Source organism: Oncorhynchus mykiss, chromosome 20 (assembly GCF_013265735.2).
Source record: "Oncorhynchus mykiss isolate Arlee chromosome 20, USDA_OmykA_1.1, whole genome shotgun sequence".
NCBI classification, from domain to species: domain Eukaryota; kingdom Metazoa; phylum Chordata; class Actinopteri; order Salmoniformes; family Salmonidae; genus Oncorhynchus; species Oncorhynchus mykiss.
The window spans coordinates 33,050,930-33,065,361 of NC_048584.1; the positions used below are offsets into that span (position 1 = coordinate 33,050,930).

At 40.2% G+C, this 14,432-nt stretch overlaps 1 protein-coding gene across 1 annotated transcript in view; it reads left to right on the forward strand.

Annotated features, from left to right (window-relative positions):
• Nucleotides 1-12,105: 12,105 nt before the first annotated feature.
• Nucleotides 12,106-14,432, forward strand: part of LOC110499532 (heparanase 2) — a gene marked incomplete at its 5' end in the record, with an annotated part of 69,791 nt that continues 67,464 nt past the window's right edge. The window contains one exon of the mRNA XM_036956206.1: nt 12,106-12,331. Coding sequence (XP_036812101.1) covers nt 12,106-12,331 — 226 coding nt within the window. The remainder of the gene's footprint in view (nt 12,332-14,432) is intronic.

The window sequence follows — 14,432 nt, forward strand, 5'->3', positions numbered from 1 at the left end:
CATCCCAATTAGAATTTGGACTAAAATATTTGACAGTGTAATCCTACCAATAGCACTTTATGGAAGTGAGGTTTGGGGGCCACTCAATAAACTGGATTTTAAAATGTGGGACAAACATCCAATTGAAGCCCTACATGCAGAATTCTGTCGGAAAATTCTACAAGTCCAGAGAAATACACCAACTAATGCATGTAGGGCAGAATTGGGCCGTTTTCCAGTAATAATGAAAATACAGAAAAGATCATTAAAATTTTGGCTACATCTAAATTCAAGTCCAAATTCGAGTCTGCAATTTAAAGCACTTCAAGCCCAAGAGCTGAGCCCAGAAACGAGCCCTCTCAGTCAGCTGGTGTTGGACCTCACCAACCAAGCTGACGCCAGCACTGCTTCAAAAGAAAGAATTCCAATAAGCAAAATCATGAACCAATCAAAGGAATCATATTTACAATACTGGAAAAACGAAACAAAATCCCAAAGCCGACTAAATTGCTATCTGACCCTAAACAGAGAATATGAATTGGCTGATTATCTCTACTCTGTCAGAGATACGAAGCAGAGACAGATCCTTACCAAGTACAGGCTGAGTGACCACCGATTGGCAATAGAAACCGGCAGACATAAAAAGACATGGCTACCCAAAGAGGAGCGTGTATGTGGTCACTGCATGACAGGGGAGGTAGAGACAGAGATGCACTTTCTCCTTTACTGTGATAAATATTCCTCACAAAGAGACTCATTATTCACAGAAATGACTACATATATTCCAAATTTTTACAAATTGAACCCAGAGGAAAAACTAAGAATACTCATGGGCGAAGGAGCAATGGCTCCTCTTGCAGCCAAATATGTATTTTCCTGCCATAGCCTGAGGGACACTGAATAATAACATCTGCATAGTAAACAGTAACTTACTTATTATTACTATTATTGTTATTACTATAATTATTAATGTTTACTGTAGACTGTTACCATTTTATTGTTATTATTTTTGTATTTAATTTTGTATTATTATTTACTACCATTTTATATTATTATTTGCTATCATTTATAATTTTGTTACAATGTATATTGTATACATTGTTGCTTTGGCAATATTGACACAATGTTTTTCATGCCAATAAAGCAGCTTGAATTTGAATTTGAATTTGAATTGAGAGAGACATTAACCTGCTGTAGTAGAGAGAGAGAGACATTAACCTGCTGTAGTAGAGAGAGAGAGAGACATTAACCTGCTGTAGTAGAGAGAGAGACATTAACCTGCTGTAGTAGAGAGAGAGAGAGATAATAACCTACTGTTGTAGAGAGAGAGAGACATTAACCTGCTGTAGTAGAGAGAGAGAGACATTAACCTGCTGTTGTAGAGAGAGAGAGAGAGACATTACCCTGCTGTTGTAGAGAGAGAGAGACATTATCCTGCTGTAGTAGAGAGAGAGAGACATTAACCTGCTGTTGTAGAGAGAGTGAGAGAGAGAGACATTAACCTGCTGTTGTAGAGAGAGAGAGAGACATTAACCTGCTGTTGTAGAGAGAGAGAGAGACATTAACCTGCTGTTGTAGAGAGAGAGAGACATTAACCTGCTGTTGTAGAGAGAGTGAGAGAGAGAGACATTATCCTGCTGTAGTAGAGAGAGAGACATTAACCTGCTGTTGTAGAGAGAGAGACATTAACCTGCTGTAGTAGAGAGAGAGAGACATTATCCTGCTGTTGAAGAGAGAGAGACATTAACCTGCTATAGTAGAGAGAGAGAGAGACATTAACCTGCTGTAGTAGAGAGAGAGAGAGACATTAACCTGCTGTTGTAGAGAGAGAGAGACATTAACCTGCTGTAGTAGAGAGAGAGAGAGACATTAACCTGCTGTAGTAGAGAGAGAGAGACATTAACCTGCTGTAGTAGAGAGAGAGAGAGACATTAACCTGCTGTAGTAGAGAGAGAGACATTAACCTGCTGTAGTAGAGAGAGAGAGAGATATTAACCTACTGTTGTAGAGAGAGAGAGACATTAACCTGCTGTAGTAGAGAGAGAGAGACATTAACCTGCTGTTGTAGAGAGAGAGAGAGAGACATTACCCTGCTGTTGTAGAGAGAGAGAGACATTATCCTGCTGTAGTAGAGAGAGAGAGACATTAACCTGCTGTTGTAGAGAGAGTGAGAGAGAGAGACATTAACCTGCTGTTGTAGAGAGAGAGAGAGACATTAACCTGCTGTTGTAGAGAGAGAGAGAGACATTAACCTGCTGTTGTAGAGAGAGAGAGAGACATTAACCTGCTGTAGTAGAGAGAAAGAGACATTAACCTGCTGTAGTAGAGAGAGAGAGATACATTAACCTGCTGTTATAGAGAGAAAGAGACATTAACCTGCTGTTGTAGAGAGAGAGACATTTACCTGCTGCTGTAGAGAGAGAGAGAGACATTAACCTGCTGTAGTAGAGAGAGAGACATTAACCTGCTGTAGTAGAGAGAGAGAGACATTAACCTGCTGTAGTAGAGAGAGAGAGAGACATTAACCTGCTGTAGTAGAGAGAAAGAGACATTAACCTGCTGTAGTAGAGAGAGAGAGATACATTAACCTGCTGTTATAGAGAGAAAGAGACATTAACCTGCTGTAGTAGAGAGAGAGAGAGATATTAACCTGCTGTAGCAGAGAGAGAGAGAGACATTAACCTGCTGTAGTAGAGAGAGAGACATTAACCAGCTGTAGAAGAGAGAGAGAGAGACATTAACCTGCTGTAGTAGAGAGAGAGAGACATTAACCTGCTGTAGCAGAGAGAGAGAGAGACATTAACCTGCTGTAGTAGAGAGAGAGATACATTAACCTGCTGTAGTAGAGAGAGAGAGATATTAACCTGCTGTAGTAGAGAGAGAGACATTAACCTGCTGTAGAAGAGAGAGAGAGAGACATTAACCTGCTGTAGTAGAGAGAGAGAGACATTAACCTGCTGTAGTAGAGAGAGAGACATTAACCTGCTGTAGAAGAGAGAGAGAGACATTAACCTGCTGTAGTAGAGAGAGAGAGACATTAACCTGCTGTTGTGGAGAGAGAGAGATATTAACCTGCTGTAGTAGAGAGAGAGACATTAACCTGCTGTTGTGGAGAGAGAGAGATATTAACCTGCTGTAGTAGAGAGAGAGACATTAACCTGCTGTAGAAGAGAGAGAGAGAGACATTAACCTGCTGTAGTAGAGAGAGAGAGACATTAACCTGCTGTAGCAGAGAGAGAGAGAGACATTAACCTGCTGTAGTAGAGAGAGAGAGACATTAACCTGCTGTAGTAGAGAGAGAGAGATATTAACCTGCTGTAGTAGAGAGAGAGACATTAACCTGCTGTAGAAGAGAGAGAGAGAGACATTAACCTGCTGTAGTAGAGAGAGAGAGAGACATTAACCTGCTGTAGTAGAGAGAGAGAGACATTAACCTGCTGTAGTAGAGAGAGAGACATTCACCTGCTGTAGTAGAGAGAGAGACATTAACCTGCAGTAGTAGAGAGAGAGAGAGACATTAACCTGCTGTAGTAGAGAGAGAGACATTAACCTGCTGTAGTAGAGAGAGAGAGAGACATTAACCTGCTGTAGTAGAGAGAGAGACATTAACCTGCTGTAGTAGAGAGAGAGAGACATTAACCTGCTGTAGTAGAGAGAGAGACATTAACCTGCTGTAGTAGAGAGAGAGACATTAACCTGCTGTAGTAGAGAGAGAGACATTAACCTGCTGTAGTAGAGAGAGAGACATTAACCTGCTGTAGTAGAGAGAGAGAGAGACATTAACCTGCTCTAGTAGAGAGAGAGACATTAACCTGCTGTAGTAGAGAGAGAGACATTAACCTTCTGTAGTAGAGAGAGAGTCATTAACCTGCTGTAGTAGAGAGAGAGACATTAACCTGCTGTAGTAGAGAGAGAGACATTAACCTGCTGTAGTAGAGAGAGAGAGACATTAACCTGCTGTTGTAGAGAGAGAGACATTAACCTGCTGTAGTAGAGAGAGACACATTAACCTGCTGTAGTAGAGAGAGAGAGACATTAACCTGCTGTAGTAGAGAGAGAGACATTAACCTGCTGTAGTAGAGAGAGAGACATTAACCTGATGTAGTAGAGAGAGAGACATTAACCTGCTGTAGTAGAGAGAGAGAGACATTAACCTGCTGTAGTAGAGAGAGAGAGAGACATTAACCTGCTGTAGTAGAGAGAGAGAGACATTAACCTGCTGTAGTAGAGAGAGAGAGAGACATTAACCTGCTGTAGTAGAGAGAGAGACATTAACCTGCTGTAGTAGAGAGAGAGAGACATTAACCTGCTGTAGTAGAGAGAGAGAGAGACATTAACCTGCTGTAGTAGAGAGAGAGAGACATTAACCTGCTGTAGTAGAGAGAGAGAGAGACATGAACCTGCTGTAGTAGAGAGAGAGACATTAACCTTCTGTTGTAGAGAGAGAGAGAGAGAGAGAGAGAGACATTAACCTGCTGTAGTAGAGAGAGAGAGAGACATTAACCTGCTGTAGTAGAGAGAGAGAGAGACATTAACCTGCTGTAATAGAGAGAGAGAGAGAGACATTAACCTGCTGTAGTAGAGAGAGAGACATTAACCTGCTGTAGAAGAGAGAGAGAGAGACATTAACCTGCTGTAGTAGAGAGAGAGAGAGACATTAACCTGCTGTAGTAGAGAGAGAGAGACATTAACCTGCTGTAGTAGAGAGAGAGACATTCACCTGCTGTAGTAGAGAGAGAGACATTAACCTGCAGTAGTAGAGAGAGAGAGAGACATTAACCTGCTGTAGTAGAGAGAGAGACATTAACCTGCTGTAGTAGAGAGAGAGAGAGACATTAACCTGCTGTAGTAGAGAGAGAGACATTAACCTGCTGTAGTAGAGAGAGAGAGAGACATTAACCTGCTGTAGTAGAGAGAGAGAGACATTAACCTGCTGTAGTAGAGAGAGAGACATTAACCTGCTGTAGTAGAGAGAGAGACATTAACCTGCTGTAGTAGAGAGAGAGACATTAACCTGCTGTAGTAGAGAGAGAGACATTAACCTGCTGTAGTAGAGAGAGAGAGAGACATTAACCTGCTCTAGTAGAGAGAGAGACATTAACCTGCTGTAGTAGAGAGAGAGACATTAACCTCCTGTAGTAGAGAGAGAGTCATTAACCTGCTGTAGTAGAGAGAGAGACATTAACCTGCTGTAGTAGAGAGAGAGACATTAACCTGCTGTAGTAGAGAGAGAGAGACATTAACCTGCTGTTGTAGAGAGAGAGACATTAACCTGCTGTAGTAGAGAGAGACACATTAACCTGCTGTAGTAGAGAGAGAGAGACATTAACCTGCTGTAGTAGAGAGAGAGACATTAACCTGCTGTAGTAGAGAGAGAGACATTAACCTGATGTAGTAGAGAGAGAGACATTAACCTGCTGTAGTAGAGAGAGAGAGACATTAACCTGCTGTAGTAGAGAGAGAGAGAGAGACATTAACCTGCTGTAGTAGAGAGAGAGAGACATTAACCTGCTGTAGTAGAGAGAGAGAGAGACATTAACCTGCTGTAGTAGAGAGAGAGACATTAACCTGCTGTAGTAGAGAGAGAGAGACATTAACCTGCTGTAGTAGAGAGAGAGAGAGACATTAACCTGCTGTAGTAGAGAGAGAGAGACATTAACCTGCTGTAGTAGAGAGAGAGAGAGACATGAACCTGCTGTAGTAGAGAGAGAGACATTAACCTTCTGTTGTAGAGAGAGAGAGAGAGAGAGAGAGAGACATTAACCTGCTGTAGTAGAGAGAGAGAGAGACATTAACCTGCTGTAGTAGAGAGAGAGAGAGAGACATTAACCTGCTGTTGTAGAGAGAGAGACATTAATCTGCTGGTGTGGAGAGAGAGAGACATTAACCTGCTGGTGTGGAGAGAGAGAGACATTAACCTGCTGTAGTAGAGAGAGAGAGACATTAACCTGCTGTTGTGGAGAGAGAGAGACATTAACCTGCTGTAGTAGAGAGAGAGAGACATTAACCTGCTGTAGTAGAGAGAGAGAGAGACATTAACCTGCTGTAGTAGAGAGAGAGAGACATTAACCTGCTGTAGTAGAGAGAGAGAGAGACATTAACCTGCTGTAGTAGAGAGAGAGAGACATTAACCTGCTGTAGTAGAGAGAGAGAGAGACATTAACCTGCTGTAGTAGAGAGAGAGACATTAACCTGCTGTAGTAGAGAGAGAGAGACATTAACCTGCTGTAGTAGAGAGAGAGACATTAACCTGCTGTAGTAGAGAGAGAGAGACATTAACCTGCTGTAGTAGAGAGAGAGAGACATTAACCTGCTGTAGTAGAGAGAGAGAGACATTAACCTGCTGTAGTAGAGAGAGAGACATTAACCTGCTGTAGTAGAGAGAGAGAGACATTAACCTGCTGTAGTAGAGAGAGAGAGACATTAACCTGCTGTAGTAGAGAGAGAGAGAGAGACATTAACCTTCTGTTGTAGAGAGAGAGAGAGAGAGAGAGAGACATTAACCTGCTGTAGTAGAGAGAGAGAGAGAGACATTAACCTGCTGTAGTAGAGAGAGAGAGACATTAACCTGCTGTAGTAGAGAGAGAGAGACATTAACCTGCTGTAGTAGAGAGAGAGACATCAACCTGCTGTAGTAGAGAGAGAGACATTAACCTGCTGTTGTAGAGAGAGAGACATTAATCTGCTGTTGTGGAGAGAGAGAGACATTAACCTGCTGTAGTAGAGAGAGAGACATTAACCTGCTGTTGTGGAGAGAGAGAGACATTAACCTGCTGTTGTGGAGAGAGAGAGACATTAACCTGCTGTAGTAGAGAGAGAGAGACATTAACCTGCTGTTGTGGAGAGAGAGAGACATTAACCTGCTGTAGTAGAGAGAGAGAGACATTAACCTGCTGTTGTGGAGAGAGAGAGACATTAACCTGCTGTAGTAGAGAGAGAGAGACATTAACCTGCTGTAGTAGAGAGAGAGAGACATTAACCTGCTGTTGTGGAGAGAGAGACATTAACCTGCTGTAGTAGAGAGAGAGAGAGACATTAATCTGCTGTTGTAGAGAGATAAAGTATTTGTCTAATTTATTGTGCTTCTGCTCCTCTTGCTTTGCACTATCCTGGAGCGTGTTGCGTGTAGCTTGTTATTTGCCATAAGTCATAAGTCTTCAAAGCGGCATTAGGCTATAGAGCCTCAGTGTGTTGTAAAAGTTAGGAGACATCTAATCAGTATAAAATGAAATTAAATTCAGGGAATTATAATTTAAAGGAGAAGGATAGGCTTCAACAACCAATAGCCTACAGGTAAGCTGCTACTTAATATTCTGAATGGAGTTGTTGTTTGTAACTGTAGGATCAGAAAGCGCATGCACTGAAGTCTCAGTTAGCCTAGCTAGCTAATATTAGCTAGCTTAGCTAGCTTCTCTTCACAGTATGATGCATGCAGTCCAAGACAGGTTCTTCCTAATTAGATTTGATGATAAATAACCTACCTAAGGCAGCTATTAGTCTACTATAGCTTGAGTCTCTCACTCCTCCCTGCTCCCCATGTCACTGGCACACAGTACTGCCCCGCCTCTCTCCCTCCTCTCTCCCTCCTCTCTCCCTCCTCTCTCCCTCCTCTCCCGTTTTATCTGCTCCGGTTAATAAAATATCTTTAAAAAGTAATTTTCTGCTGCTTCCCTTACTCGGATCTGATTGGACCGGGTCTGGATCCGACCAGGTGTATACGGAACGGGTCTAGTTGTCTCTATATTTAAAATATATATTTATTAATTTCGGGTCCTGGTGGGAGAGTCGCAGGTCCATTTCGGAAAAGGGTGCAACTTTTTGGCGAGGGCATTCCTTCACCATGTGTGGACAGAGCAATGCAATTTTACAAATATAAAACACAGCCTTTTGGACAACATCAAGTTCATAACTATGTTTAGAGATTGGTTGGTTTTTCTGGACGCTTCAGTCCAGATCTTCTTTATAGCCATATCTGCTCAGCAGGCTGTCATTCAACTATGCCCCTCACCTGCTCTTCATCAGCAGGCTGGGATGTCCATCAGTACACGTCACCACACACACGCACACACACACGCACGCGCACACACACACGCACGCGCGCACACACACACACACACACACACACACACACACACACACACACACACACACACACACACACAAACGCACGCACGCACGCACGCACACACACACACACACGCGCATGCACGCACCCACGCACACACGCACACACGCACACACACACACACACACACACACACACACACACACACACACACTCCCATGGGCGTTTTACAGGCCTGATCAGAAGTATGCTTGGATTTATCAGCCAGTTAAATGTCAAACGTTCAATTAGTCTAGAGAAGAGAAAAGATACTGGTGAGGTGGACTGTAGTATTGTAGTAACATAGTATTGTAGTATTGTAGTACCATAGCACCGTAGTATTGCAGTAACATAGCACTGTAGTATTGTAGTAACATATTACTGTAGTATCGCAGTAACATAGCACTGTAGTATTGTAGTAACATAGTATTGTAGTATTGTAGTACCATAGCACTGTAGTATTGCAGTAACATAGCACTGTAGTATTGTAGTAACATATTACTGTAGTATCGCAGTAACATAGCACTGTAGTATTGTAGTAACATAGTACTGCAGTATTGCAGTAACATAGTACTGTAGTATTGTAGTAGCATAGTACTGTAGTATTGAAGCAACATAGTACTGTAGTATTGCAGTAACATAGCACCGTAGTATTGTAGTAACATAGTACTGTAGTATTGTAGTACCATAGCACCGTAGTATTGCAGTAACATAGCACTGTAGTATTGTAGTAACATATTGTTGTGGTATTGCAGTAACATAGTACTGTAGTATTGTAGTAACATATTATTGTGGTATTGCAGTAACATAGTACTGTAGTATTGTAGTAACATAGTACTGTAGCATTGCAGTAACACAGTACCGTAGTATTGTAGTAGCATAGTACTGTAGCATTGTAGTAATGTAGTACTGTGGTATTGTTGTAACATAGTACTGTAGTATTGCAGTAACACAGCACTGTAGTATTGCAGTAACACAGTACTGTAGTATTGCAGTAACATAGTACCATAGTATTGTAGTAACATACTATTGTAGTATTGCAGTAACATAGTACTGTGGTATTGTAGTAACATAGCACCGTAGTATTGTAGTAGCATAGTACTGTAATATCGCAGTAACATGGTACTGTAGTTTTGCAGTAACATAGTAACGTAGTATTGTAGTAACATATTAGCATAGTACTGTAGTACCATAGTACTGTAGAATTGTAGTAACATAGTACTGTAGTAGCATAGTACTGTTATAGTGTAGTAACATAGTACTGTAGTATTGTAGTAACATAGCATTGTAGTATTGCCGCACCATAGTACCGTAGAATTGCAGTAACATAGTATTGAAATATTGAAGTACCATATTACTGCAGTACCATATTGTAGTATTGTAGTAATATAGCACTGTAATAATGTAGTAACATTGTACTGCAGTATTGTAGTACCATAGTACTCTAGTATTGTAGCACCATAGTACGGTGGTATTGTAGTACCATATTACTGTAGTATTATAGTGCCATATTAATGTAGTATTGTAGCAACGTATTCCCATTTTACTGTAGTATTGTTGCACCATAGTACTGTAGTATTGTAGTACCATAGTAATGTAGTATTGTAGTAACACAGTACTGTAGTGACATAGTACTGTTGTATTGCAGTAACATAGTACTGTAGTATTGTAGCACCATAGTACCGTGGTATTGTAGTAACATAGTACTGTAGTATTGTAGTAACATTGTACTGTAGTAACATAGTACTGTAGTATTGTAGTAACATAGTCCCATTGTACTGTGGTACTGCGGTACCATAGTACTGTAGTAACATAATACCATTGTACTGTAGTATTGTAGTAACATAGTTCTGTAGTAACGTGGTACTGTAGTATTGTAGTAGCATTGTCCCATTGTACTGTAGTACTGTAGTACCATATGACTGTAGTAACATAGTGCCTTAGTACTGTAGTATTGTAGTAACATAGTCCCATTGTACTGTGGTACTGCGGTACCATAGTACTGTAGTAACATAATACCATTGTACTGTAGTATTGTAGTAACATAGTTCTGTAGTAACGTGGTACTGTAGTATTGTAGTAGCATTGTCCCATTGTACTGTAGTACTGTAGTACCATAGGACTGTAGTAACATAGTGCCTTAGTACTGTAGTATTGTAGTAATATAGTCCCATAGTACTGTAGTACTGTTGTACCATACTACCGTAGTAACATAATACCATAGTACTGTAGTATTGTAGTAATATAGTACTGTAGCAACATAGTCCCATTGTACTGTAGTGATGCATTACCATATCACTGTAGTAACATAGTACCATAGTGCTGTAGTATTGTAGTAGCAGTACCATAGTACTGTAGTATTGTAGTAACGTCGTGCTGTAGTAGAGTTGAATCGTAGTGCTGTTGTATTGCAGTACTATAGTACTTTAGTAACATAGTACCATAGTACTGTAGTATTATAGTACCTTGGTACTGTAGTAACATAGTACAGTAGTACTGTAGTATTGTATTACAATAGTAATGTAGTAAGATAGTACCATAGTACTGTAGTATTGTGGTACCATAGTACTGTAGTGATATAGTGCCGTTGTACTGTAGTATTGCAGTACTATAGTACAGTAGTAGCATGTTACTGTAGTATTTTAGTACCATAGTACTGTAGTACCATAGTACCATAGTACTGTAGTTTTGTAGTACCATAGTACTGTATTACCATAGTACTTTAGTACCATAGTACTGTAGTACTGTAGTATTGTAGTACCATAGTGCAGTATGTTTTGTAGTACTATAGTAATGTAGTAACATATTACTGTAGTACGTTAGTATTGTAGTACCATTTTACTGTAGTAAAACAGTAACATGGTACTGTTGTACTGTAGTAATGGTATTGTATTACCATAGTAAGACAGTACTGTAGTACTGTAGTAACACAATACTGTGGCATTGTAGTACCATAGTAACATAGTACTGTGGTACTGTAGTACCATAGTAACATAGTACTGTAATATTGTAGTACCCCAGTCGCATAGTACTGTAGTACCATAGTAACATAGTACTGTAGTATTGTAATACCATAGTAACATAGTGTTGTTGTACTGTAGTAAATAGTAACATAGTAATGTAGTGCCATAGTAACTTAGTACTGTGGTATCATATTACCAAAGTACTGTAGTATTGTAGGACTGTAGTATTGTAGTAGTTTAGTTCCATATTACTGTAGTATTGTAGGACCATACTATTGTAGTATTGTAGCATCACAGTAACATAGTACTGTAGTATAATATAAACTAAGTACTGTAGTATGGAGTGTGCAAAGCTGTCATCAAGGCAAAGGTGGCTATGAAACATCTCAAATATAAAATTGTTATTGATTTGTTAAACACTTTTTTGGTTACTACATGATTCCATATGCGCTATTTCATAGTTTTGATGTCTTCACTATTATTCTACAATGTAGAAAATAGTACAAATGAAGAAAAACCCTTGAATGAGTAGGTGTGTCCAGACTTTAGACATGTACTGTAGCTATGTTATCCTTACTCATCGTGTTATTATTTCAAAATATTTTTTATATTTTCTCTCTGCATTGTAAGTAAGCGTTTCACTTTTAGTCTACACTTGTTGTTTACGAAGCTTGTGACGAATAGAATTTGATTTGATTGATTTGAGACAATGAGTGAGGCTTAGATTGACAAGGTTAGAGGTTAGAACTAGGAACAGGAATTTTTCTGGACGGGTCACTTAGTTTTGATAAATAATTAAATCTGTGATAGGTTTGTACCTACATGTATTTCCATAGTCCAAAATCTATCTAGCCATCTAATGTGGAGTTCCCACCACGTTGGTTAATATCCTATAATATTAGGGGTTAAGTGTAGATTTTAGAAAGGGCACAGTTGTTTTAGACAGGCCTCAGACATACTTAGCATACTGGAATATAAATGTCCCAAATGTGTTTTCAATGTTTAGAAATCATTATTTGTTGTATAGTTATCCCGGCCACAGTATGACTGAATGCTACCTTGAATATTTTGAGAAGAAACAAAGTTACAACTGCGTCTGGTTTGCTCCCAGCCAGGTCTCTAGACAAACTGTACAACTTTGCCGAGTGTGCTGGTCTGCATCTGGTCCTGGGGTTCAACGCCCTGCAGAGAAATCCTGACTCCTCCTGGAACTCCTCCTCAGCCTTCAGCTTACTCAAATACAGCGCCGGGAAGAAATACAACATCTCCTGGGAACTGGGCAACGGTCAGTATCTACTACACCACACTATATACTGCATTTAAAATATTGTACAATGTATGGTATTTAATACAGCAGAATTCTTGGACAACACTGTACCTACAGGGGTCTACAGGGGTATACGGGGGTATAAAGGGGTATACAGGGGTATACAGGGGTATAAAGGGGTATACAGGGGTATAAAGGGGTATAAAGGGGTATACAGGGGTATAAAGGGGTATAAAGGGGTATACAGGGGTATAAAGGGGTATGCATCTTCTGCGGCGTCGTTGTTTTGGGTCGGCTTCTGGGATTAGATCCATTGTTCTGGGTGGTGGTCCGAACAGAGGATCCGCTTCGGGAAAGTTGTATTCCTGTTCGTATTGTTGGTAAGTTAACGTCGCTCTTACATCCAATAGTTCTTCCCAGCTGTATGTAATAAGACTTAAGATTTCCTGGGGTAACAATGTAAGAAATAATATATAAAATAGTAAATACTGCAAAGTTTCCTAAGAACTCGAAGTGAGGCAAAGATCTCTGTCGGCGCCATATTATTATTATTATATATAGATATTTTTCCAAATCCAAGTGTAACCCTAAGAGCACATGTTTTTGGCCTGTAAACAAGCGGTAGGCCAACCCTGTTTTTGGAGAGCTAAAACCTACAAGAAGGTAGCTCTCCAGGAACAGGGTTGGGCAGCCCTGCTGTAGGCCATTTGAATGGTGCTCCTGGCCAGAGCTCCCTCGAGTTCAGGTATTCTGTTAACTTCAGATCCGCCTTCTCTTGGATGTTGTCACAGAAAAAAATCCTAATTGAAGAAGATAACACTGATTATTCTCAGCGGCATCCTGCAAAATTGAAAGTTCAAGGCTACGAAACACTCAGTACACAAAGTCCCCAACCGCTGACTCTGTGCTGCTGCCAGCCTGTTATGTGAATAGTGAAGTGGCAGTAATAATACACATTTCCATTGTACAATAGATTCCTAAAGATCTGTTTGAGGGTACTTTTATTTGGAAAAATCCTTATAAATGATGTTGAATACATGTGTTATGAAGAATAGAACTACAATAAAATTATATTTCTATATTATGAAGCTATATTGTGATGAATGATACTGCAACACTGATAAAGGTGTTATGACTGGTTTCATAAAGGTGTTATGACTGGTTTCATAAAGGTGTTATGACTGGTTTCATAAAGGTGTAATGACTGGTTTCATAAAGGTGTTATGACTGCTTTCATAAAGGTGTTATGACTGGTTTCATAAAGGTGTTATGAATGCCTTATGTATAACTCCTAGTGGCTATACACTATACAATATGATAGTAGCAATTATATGATATATACAGCACATAAATTACAGTATAATAGACTTCCCAGTACATTGCTTACTTCTAGCTGCTCTGGTAAAGAAGTTGATATCATTGGCAGTGCTCATGATAACAAAACAAAATAAGTACTGGTGCTGGCCAAAGCCTTGAGAGGGCATGCAAATGTGTACGTTTTGACTCTGAGTCATGATTGAAAGGAAGCCTTTCAAAGAGTGAAGAGAGAGAGAGGTGAATATTTAGGCATGATGAAGGATGGAGTGGTTTTTAAAAGGAGAAGTTGACAGCTGATGACTTTCTATGTGGTGCAGTCGACCCCTGCCAAAATGACAGATACAAGCACTCTCGCCAGAAGGTAGAAGCTGTGAGGTCAATGTGGGATTCTCTCCAACACTCTTGTGTTGGACAGTGTTAGAATGACACGCTGTGTCTCGCTGTAATACCATCATGAGTTTAGTTCTGGAGGTAGACCTGAGAGATTTCCTTAGATAGACCAGCTGCAACATCAAAAAAAAAAGAGCTTTTTGGTTTTAATTTAAGGTTAGGGTTGGGAATTAAGGATAGCAGTGTGGTTAAGGTTAGGGTTGGGAATGAAGGATAGCAGTGTGGTTAAGGTTTGGGTTAGGCATTAGGGATAGCAGTGTGGTTAAGGTTAGGGTTGGGAATTAAGGATAGCAGTGTGGTTAAGGTTTGGGTTAGGCATTAAGGATAGCAGTGTGGTTAAGGTTAGGGTTAGGCATTAGGGATAGCAGTGTGGTTAAGGTTAGGGTTAGGCATTAGGGATAGCAGTGTGGTT